The 10,027-nt window shown below is 40.6% G+C and overlaps 1 protein-coding gene across 1 annotated transcript; it reads left to right on the top strand.

Annotated features, from left to right (window-relative positions):
* Positions 1-459: 459 nt before the first annotated feature.
* Positions 460-9,874, top strand: CHMP5 (charged multivesicular body protein 5). Its single transcript, XM_058040020.1, has 8 exons — positions 460-601; positions 4,444-4,548; positions 5,326-5,372; positions 6,962-7,055; positions 7,139-7,210; positions 8,118-8,226; positions 8,623-8,735; positions 9,277-9,874. The coding sequence occupies exons 1-8, from the start codon at positions 533-535 to the stop codon at positions 9,325-9,327; spliced, it is 660 nt and encodes a 219-aa protein (XP_057896003.1). The 5' UTR covers positions 460-532; the 3' UTR covers positions 9,328-9,874.
* The last annotated feature ends 153 nt before the right edge of the window (positions 9,875-10,027 follow it).

Below are 10,027 nucleotides of genomic sequence, written 5' to 3'. Positions count from 1 at the left end.
CACCTCCATGTCCGTCCTGAATTGAGCACCCCAGAACTGGACACGGCACTCCAGGTGTGGCCTCAGCAGGGCCGAGTCCATGGGAGACAATCCCTGCCCTTACGCTGCTGGCCCCACTATTCCCGATTCACAGCGCGGTTTTGGTACACTTTGTATGTTTTCCTGCCATTTTTGACAGATCAGCTGAACTGATGATGAACATTATGGGGGTGATCCTACATTGCCAGCAGGCGGTGCAGGCCCAGAGGCTGCCTACGGGCTGTGCTGAGGGAGGACAGCGTGTCCGTGAGCGGGGCTGCTGCGGCTCCGTGCGGCCCAGGGCCGCTGAAGCTCGGCGCCAGCCAGCGGGGTCGGCAGCTCGGCGGGGCCGGCAGCTCGGCTGCGCCGCCGGCACAGCGCTTCCTGCTTCCCTCGGCCCTTCCTCCGCGGGGCGGAGCTGGCCCTGCGGTTCCGGGTCGGCCGGGAGCGTCGCCGCCGCCGCCGCCGCTGCCGCTGTTACCGAGGCAGGGAGCCGCTCGGAGACACCGCCGCCATGAACCGCTTCTTCGGCAAGGCGAAGCCGAAGGAGCCGCCGCCCAGCCTCACCGACTGCATCGGGAAGGTGAGCGCCCGCCCCGGGGCGGCCGGGCCCGCTGGGCGCTGCGCGGCCCGGCCGCCGCCTCGGCAGCGGTGTATCGATGTGTGTGAGCGTGTGTGGGGACACTGCCCTGCTGGGCACAGCCTGCGGGTCCGTGTGTGGGTATGGATGTCACGGAACCACCACGGAATGGCTTGGGCTGGAGGGGATCTTAACCCAGCTCCAACCCCGGTGCCATGGGCGCCTTCCACTGGAGCAGGTCGCTCCCGGCCACACCCGGCCTGTCCCTGAGCTGTCATGTCCGGGGATACGGAGTGTTGTGGTGAGCGTGTTGGGGTGTCCGCACACGTAGACAGGGATGTACCTTTGTGTGTACCTGCGTACACCCATACCTGCGTTTGTGTGCTGTGCCTGGGAGCGCATCCCACAAACGTGTAAATCCCATGAATGAGCGCTCACTGTGTACACAGGGAGCCTGAGGAAGGCATGGCTCTCCTTACATCCTTACAGTTCTCAGCATTTCCATCTGGGGACTTCTCCGGTTGCACTGTCTAACTCCTGCCGTGACAAGTTATAGCAAGGCAGGGGCAAGGAGCAAGGAGATCAGTCTTGCTGTCCAATACAGGAGAATGTTCTGTCCCTTTGGGGGGAGAAGGGTCGCTGTAGGGTCGATGCCAAAGGTGTGTGCAGATGGACAGATGAGCAGGCTCAGACCAAGTAAGAAATGCTCAGGAAACACGTGGCAAAGCACTTTACAACTGTTGTTGTGTTGCCCTGCCTGCTGAGAGGGTTAAGAAAACGTGTTAAGATTTGTGGTAATTTCATGGTCTTTTTTTGACTTTAAAGTTGATGAAGAAAACTGTAGCATGGTTTTGCAGCTCCTTTTGTTGTAAGCTAGCTTTAAGAAATGAAGAAAGGAAATGGAGCTTCTTGAGTATTTCTGTCAGTAAACAAAAGTCAGTAAATGTTGTGTGACTAAGCTTTGTCATTGGAACCTGACAACGAACAGTTTCCATGGAAAAATCACAGTTTTCCTCTCAGAAGATTTATTTTGCTGCTCAGTGGAGAGACTAAATGAAATACCTACTCGGAGAGACTCTCTAAATGAAATACCTAATATTTATCAGTGCTACCTACACATCAGTGTCTTGTGTATGCCACTGGCTGGTATGGGGAAAGAGAAGTGCTCATAATGTTTGTCCTGGTAGTTTATCTTTCTGACAAAAATCTGTATTGCTTTTTAGCAGTATTAAGCCCAGACAACTCTAAATATATTTTGTTAGAATAGTGAATAAAGCATCTGATTGAAAATCAGGATTAATTTTCCCATTGTTGCCAGTAACCAACAGTAAATTTGGTGGATGACTTGAACTCCAAAATCCACCCGAGATACTAAGTGCTTAAATTTGCTATTTTGGCAATATAAGTGGAAGAGCATGAAGCCTTGGTTCCCTCACAACAACTGAGACTTATCAGTCTGTTAGATTTTTCATGCTGCTTTTGCCAGTTCCAAGTTAATGTCCATTTTCTAATGGGCAGGTAAATCAAAAGAAAATTTACATAGGTCAGCAGTCTGTCTTCTGCTAAGAGCTTGTTCAATCTTAGAGGAGTTTTGGGATATAAAAGTGTAATTTAAACAGATGTTTTGATTGGCAACACCAGGGATTTTTTTTTTTTTTGTTCAGAAACTCCTGCTGAACACAGTTTTGATCCTCTTGTAGTTGTTTGTAATTGCCCTGTCTGAAAGTTCGACTGTGCAAGACAGCAAATTAACTGAAAAGAAGAATTTTGGATTTATTTTATCTATGTGATGACTTTGGCAACCAGTGATGAGTTACAGGGTGGTTACTAGTAAGCATGGGGAGAAATGCTTTCTTTGAGTAATTTGAAGTTTATGAATTGACTCTTTGTGCCAAGGTATATGTAGTAATGTGTCTGATTTGTGGAAGACTTTTCACAATAGTGGAATTTCTAGGATAGGTCCTGCTGAAACTACAGACATGATTAGATTATTTTAAATTACATGTGAGTTATTATTCAAGAGAGCTGTATGAGATATGAAAAAACTTTTATTATTTCTTTACAATGTTAAATCCAACATTTTGGAGGCTCAACTACTGTTGCTTCTGGGGTGTTTTCTGTCTTAGACACATTTTGCTCTACCTTTTGAAAGAGCCAAATTGCTTTGTAAGATCTCTTAACCGTGTTACTTCAGTGGTAATTAGCTATTAAAGAGCAGTTTGGAAATTTATTAGGTGAGCAGTGATTAATGCAACATTTGTTAAAAGCATAGACAACTCTTAGGCAGTAATCATGCCTGTGTTTTGGATGTTCTTTCCTGTGTAGAAAAGTTTAGTTAGCTAAAATTCATTGCATTTAAAGGCATGGTTTTTATGCTTGCTGGCAGAGCACAGTGAGATGACTCAAGGCTGTCACAAGGCCTGTAGGACGAAGGATGCACCAGGAAGTAAAGCATTAAGAGTGTTTTTAAATTTTCTTCTTTGAAAAAATACTTTAAACTTATGTTTTTTTTTCAGAGTAGGAAATAGGAAACATAGGACAAAAGAAAGGCTAATAGTTGTGAGAACAGTGTAAACACTCAAATTCCCTTTCTTTTGTGTCAGTTGGGGCTCTTCTGTAGCAATGAAATGTTCCTCACTGTGCCTTATTTGTGAGTAATAGACAGAAGCTCTTCAGGTCCTAATGCAGGGGATATTCTTGTTTTTTGGATAGATTGGATCCATTCTCCCCTCTTCTGTCCAGTGTCATTTTTAAGAGCTGAGGTCCTGTGTCATGTGTGTGTGAAATTTTTACATAGTTACTCAATGTGGGAGGTTCTGTCTCTGTTTCCTGCTAATACTGCTTGAAAGAATCATTATATAAATAAACCAAATACTTTTTTCCCCTGTGGAGGCTGATCTGAAAGATGCAGTTACCTAATAAAGATCTTGAGGAGGTGCCATGCTTTAAATTTACAGGAGTCCTAACATTGCAAATTTTTCTCTTTCTTGCTATTAGTAAAATATTTGGATAATAGAAAGCTTAATACAAATTTTTCAAAGCCAGCTGTGCCCAGGCACTTTAATGTGGAACGTTCGTATCAGATGCTCCACTCAGGATGCCTCTGGCAAATGCATGTTCCTGTCATAGAGCAGGGTGTTAAAAGGGTCACTGAAATCAAAATCCACATAATTGTACATGCTTAGCCACACCATTAACAAGGCAGAATTGTAAATTTGCACTGATCTGTCTTATGCTATAATTGGAATGTCATTACAATCTAATCCCTAGGGAAGCTTTTTGGAATGAGAAGTTAATAAGCTGTATTTTGTCGCTTCCAGAGAAATGCTAGGGTAGTCAGTTCATTTTAAAAAGGCTTTTTATGAATTTGTGTATGCTGTTAGAACTACCTGTGCCCATGCTTGGTTATGTAATTGTCATATTTAACCCTCTTATGATGAAGGGTTAAAATATATCCCAAATGAGAGCTCTGTGGAGTGCCAGGAGGGTACAGCTAGAAGTTTTCCATTCCACTTTAGTCCCTGGCACTGCATATGACCAGAAGTTCTGGAATGGAGAACTTGCTTGTGTGGCTTTGCAAGGGAGCATCTCAGAGTGATGAGAACATGTTACAATGGCAGAGCTTCCTGCAGCCTCAGAGTTGTTTCTTGTGCTCCTTGTAGAAGTTTTTTCACTTGACTCTGGCTCTGGATTCTCGCAAAATCTAAATTGTTTAAAAAACCAATGAGTGAATAAACAATTCAGTTAGAAACACAACAAAACAGAGGCTGTTCTTTTTTTGTTCCATACCTGAATAAAACCTCAATGAATGTTGTTTTCTTTGTTTTCCCCCTCATGTATGAAAGGTGGATAGCAGAGCTGAGTCAATTGACAAGAAGATTGCTAGGCTCGATGCAGAACTAGTGAAGTATAAGGATCAAATGAAGAAAATGAGAGAGGGACCTGCAAAGGTAAGAATCTTCTGTGGAATTTGAACATGCTCACATGAGGATGTGACTCACACTTCTTGTCATGTGATTCAGCCAGTTCATCAGGTTCTTAAAACTCCATCTTGCCCTACGGATGAGAGATAAAATCCTGCTGGATTATTTTTATTAGACATACATCTTTGAACAGTGTTTTATTGGTTTTTATTTGTTCCAGGGTGTAATGTAATTCCTCTGTGAGAAGTAACTTGTTTTGTCAAACTAAATGACTTTAGTTTTGTCAAACTAAATCCCTTCCTGCTCATTACCTGAATTAAGTCTGGCAGAGACACTGTTTTGTTTCTCATCCAAAATAAAAAGCTCCACACTATGCCTAAAGGGATCAAGGCAACCTGTTTTTTAAGGCGATAAACTTAGAATATAAAATGTACTTGAAAATAAACATATATGATATAAACAGCATTGTTCAAGTACCTGTTGCAGTATTATTTTATGCTGACCATTAAAATGTGTTAATGAAAGGTAGTTCTGATGGACTAAGTTTGATGTTTTGTTCTCCTTACTGAAAACATATATCAGAAGCTAGAAACTGAAAGTATTTTCTATGAGAAGCTTTGTGTACTCTCCTGTTTTGTTAATCATTAATGCAGGCCAAATGCTGAATGTAACTATTGTTAAACTCTTGGCACTAGTAACTGAGGAATCTTTTGGAAAACTTAAATCCAATGCATTAGGTTTAAACAGCATAATCGAGTGTAAAGTCAGATATTTTATCTAATGTAACACTATTGTGTCTTTCAGAATACAGTAAAGCAGAAAGCATTAAGAGTGTTAAAGCAGAAGCGAATGTAAGTTGAAATCTTTCTCAGTTTGTGGTTAATAAAAGGTTCTTTTCTTTAGGAGGTGGTGGCACACTTTTATTTCTCATTCCAGTACTCTCCTGAGCACTCTTTAAAGCAAAATGCTGAAGAGCCCTTTCAGAAGTATCTCCTTACATATTTTGCTACAGCATATTTATGATTGATATTCCAGTATATAAATTTGGATTGGTACAAGATGACCTGAATCTGCTCATTATTACAAATGTGTTTGGCTCCTAAACTTTCTGAGAGATTGCCTCATTTTACATTATTAATTGATTACTGTAAATTTTGTATTTGATGACCTTGCTCTGGTTTACTGGAAATTTACCTGTTCTCTATGGGCACCTTTGAGGACTTGAGCAGATGTAGTGCAGGTTATTGTGTCTATGCAGAAATCTCCAAATGGACAGGATAGATGATCCTGTGGTCTCTGCTCTTGTCTAGTGTACCATCTTGAAAGTGTCCAGCAACAGATCCAAAGGAAAGAACAGGGCAAGTGTTCAGGAATGTTTCATTGGAATGTCTCATAGTCTATGAACTGCAAATGTTAGAAGCTGTCTGAGCCAAAGCTCCCATCATTTTGTATTTCATGTCCCTCAGATGAATTGTACCTTTATGGACTCACTCAATTACTTGTTAACTGTGACTTGATGCACTGTGATACATGGCAACAGTTAAGTATTAGTAAACTTTTACAATGCAAAATATCATATGGCAAGGAGTGTGGTGCTTCAGTTAGATGTTGGGAGGAGGTCTGCTTGATTCTGGCTTTAGAGGTTTTTTTTCCAGGTTTTTGACTATGCTGCCTGCTAATCTTTCTTGGTGGGATTACTGGGCCCCTCATAATAGGCTATTGTCATATCCCTCAGTCATTTCTTTCTGACCTTGTGGAACAGAAATAGACACACTCATTAGTTGTCCAGAAGGTTTTGCATGCGGATCCTCCTTTTCTTTCAGACCTCCTGCTTTGCATGTTAGAAGGACTCATGGTTCATTTTTATGCTTTCATTATTTTGCTTAACTTGACATAGTTTACATTCTTGATTTGATACAAGTTTAGCTTTGAGAAAGATGATTTCTTAATTTTTAAAGTCTCTCTTTTCTCTGTCTAGTCTTAAAGGTTTCCATTAAGGTATCCTATCCTCCTCCTCCTCCCTGCCCTGAAAAACTCCAGTGTGGAGTCACTGTGGTTTGGATAATCTGCCAGCTCTTCCATTCTCTTTACAGCATCAGTGAGCATGGCATGCATGTCTGCCTTATGGTGACTAAACTTGTGCTGTATCCTCACCTACTTTGTCAGCCCAAGCAAATACGGTGTTGCTGTCATTTAAAACAAAACTTAGTTCAGGAATAGCTTTGTCAGCTTCAAGTGCACAGAAATGCATAATGGCTAGATTTTTATGAAGCTGTTTATTCTGCAGTTGTGTATAATAAGTGAAAAAAAGAAACTCAACATATCTGTTCCTGTCTTTAGACTACTGCTGCTGGTTTTTCAACTCTTTATAAATTAAGAATGTTTGTGGTAATAAATAGTGTAGTCTTTTAAAGCCATTATTTGCCTTTTTTTTAAACAGGTATGAACAACAGAGGGATAATCTGTCACAGCAGTCTTTTAATATGGAACAAGCTAATTACACAATTCAGGCACTGAAGGATACAAAGACAACGGTACCAGTTTGTTTATCTCACACTTGTTTAATTTGTTTAATCTGTGCTACATCAGATACAAGCCTGATGTTTGACTCTTCCAGGTGGATGCAATGAAACTGGGGGTGAAAGAAATGAAGAAAGCTTACAAGCAAGTCAAGATTGATCAAATTGAGGTGAGCTTTTATAGTTAAATAAATAACAAAAAAAAAGTACTGAAATAATGGTGAATGGACTATGAACTTCAAGGCAAGATGACTATTTTTGTTTACATGAGTTTGTCTGCCTTTTTTTATGGGACCACCATCATAATTCCTTCCTGATTTTTCTGGTACTGCACAATTGGGGGTTTTCCTTATTGTCATGATTATTGTTTCCTTGCTGAGCTAATCTTTAATCTCTCCTTTCCTTGCACTTCAGCATAAATGTTAGTGGATACTTCCTGCTATGACTTTTTTTGTCCTTTTTTGTTTCCTTATACTAGTAACATGCAGATTAGTCCTTTACCTGCCACTCCCCCCCATTCATCATAGTGCCTGATGAAAAAGAACAAAACCAAAAAAAAAAAGCCACACAAAAAACCACCAAAAAAGCAAAAAACCCAGCCCAGACAACAGCAAAAAACAACAAAGCAAACAAAAAACCAATCCACCCACTAAACATATAATTTCAAGTGTGCTGCACTTAGGCTCTTACCCAATGCCAGTGCTGAACTCCTTTAAGTTGTCTTTCCTATTATCTTATTTATAAATAGCCTGCATTGTAAACCTTTAGGCAAGTATTGTTTCCTTACCTGTACTCAAGTACAGTGCCAGTAAATATGCTAATGTATCTTCTAAATTCTGCTGTGGCACAACTCAGGTTAGTGCTTATTTTCCAGATGGTAGCTTTGTCTAAATTTCATAAATTTTCTGCTTTTCAAGTACTCCTGTCCTGAATGTATGTGCTTTGACTTCTATTAATACTGCTCCAAAAAAAATGGTTTATTGAAAAAGAATTAAAACAACGGAGTGCTTTGTATGTTGGAATTACTGAATTGAATTTGAGTAAATATGGACCAATTGAAAATTATTCTTGCTTCAGGACATACAAGATCAATTGGAAGATATGATGGAAGAAGCCAATGAAGTCCAGGAGGCACTGAGTCGTAGCTATGGAACACCAGAGATTGATGAAGATGATTTGGAAGCAGGTTAGGAAGGGGGAAGATGATTTTTTTATGGTACTGAACATAAAAACCATAGTACTGTCATGCAGTGATTTTTTTAATTTCCTTGGTCAAATGCTTTAAATGTTTTAAAAATATTTGATAGCTTTTTTTAAACATTAAAGCTGCATTTCCTTTAAGAGAGCATAGACAAAGATGAGATTCCAATGGAATGCTACAAGGCAGGGAAGAAGGTTCTCTCCTCTGTGTGTGTGTGTGTGTGTGTGTGTGTGTGTGTGTGTGTATTTCTGACTGATGACTGATGTGAGGTGAATCGGAATGTAAGCATTCAGTAAGAATCATGAGTTTCTGTAAGAGCAGCTTTTCTCTTGCAAAAGGAACTTCTTGTGTAATATTTCAGCCAACACAATTCAATTTCAGAACTGGATGCGTTAGGCGATGAGCTTTTAGCTGATGAAGACAATTCCTACTTAGATGAAGCTGCATCTGCTCCAGCAATCCCAGAGGTCACTCCTACAGACACAAAAAACAAAGTGAGTCCTTTGCTCTTTAACAGCAAAATACATTTTTGTTTGGTTTGGGTTAATCACATTTGTGTTGGTTGCTTGATATTTAGGATCCTTAATATTTTGAACAAAAAAGTGTGCTTAATGTTATGTATGCTATTTATGTATTATATGTATGGATGCTAAATACAGAGAATTTGAGAATACAGTGTACTGAATGCTCTTAACTATGTTTAAAATCACTAGAATGACATTTTATCACTCCTATCAAACACTGTTGGACTGCCAGTGGAATTTAAGTGTACCATTACAGCTCCAGTCTTAAAGTCATAACAAAAGCTTCTGTATGTTTGCTTTTGGGGCTTTAATAGAGCTTTGTAGTGAGCGAGAACTGATGCTCTTGTTGTGATTCCAGCTGTCACACAGTGGCAATTGCAGATAGAGACACTTTATAGAAGTAGTAAGGAAGCTTATGGAAGCTTTCTTAGCTTTATAGAAGTAGTAGGGAAGCAAAATGTTCTGGTTGTTGGAGAGTTGTTAACCCATCACTTCTTTTTCTTTCCTACAGGATGGCGTATTGGTGGATGAATTTGGGTTGCCAAAGATCCCTGCAACATAAATGTTTCAAAAGCACAATGGATACAATGGAACTATACTTTTCAAATTGTATTAAGAACCTTTTTTATTTTAAAATTCTGGAGAACTTGTCTTTCCAGTGTAACTTTAATATCACTACATCCTAGAATGCAATATGAGTGGCTGGTGGTGCTCTTTCTTTGGAGAAAGTTGTTTTACTACTGAATTCTGTTCATGGAAAATTCATCCCAGTTCCCTTCAGTGGAAGCAGTCAGTCTAATAGGTTTTGATTTCGGTATCTTATTGACAAAGTAAAACGCGAAGACTAGTGGTGGCTGTCGATAGCTGAGGCTTATTTTGACTTTGTATTATGCTTCTCTTTCTTGAAACTAAGACTATACGTTGCTGCTTGCTCTGTAAAATAGCTCCCTTATTACTACTACGCCTGTTTGATAAAAGAACTGAAATCAATTTTTAAAACTACTGCAGTCCTGAGACTTTTATGCGATTGTACTTGTAACCTTCTTGAAAACTGCTCGGGTTATCATTATCATGTATTCCATGGAGACATAAAATCACGTAGATTAGCAGCTCCCTTTGTGTGGCGTTTTTGGCGATGAATCCGGTCCGGAGCGCGGGGCAGGTTATCGGCGTCACGTGCACGGGCTCTCCAGAGGCGGGGCCTGGTTGGGGACGGGGAAGGGCCGGTCCCGTTCTCGCCTCGGCCGCGTCCGTGTCCCTGC

This window comes from Melospiza georgiana, chromosome 1 (genome assembly GCF_028018845.1).
Source record: "Melospiza georgiana isolate bMelGeo1 chromosome 1, bMelGeo1.pri, whole genome shotgun sequence".
In the NCBI taxonomy this organism is placed as follows: domain Eukaryota; kingdom Metazoa; phylum Chordata; class Aves; order Passeriformes; family Passerellidae; genus Melospiza; species Melospiza georgiana.
This window is presented reverse-complemented; position numbering and strand designations above follow the sequence as displayed.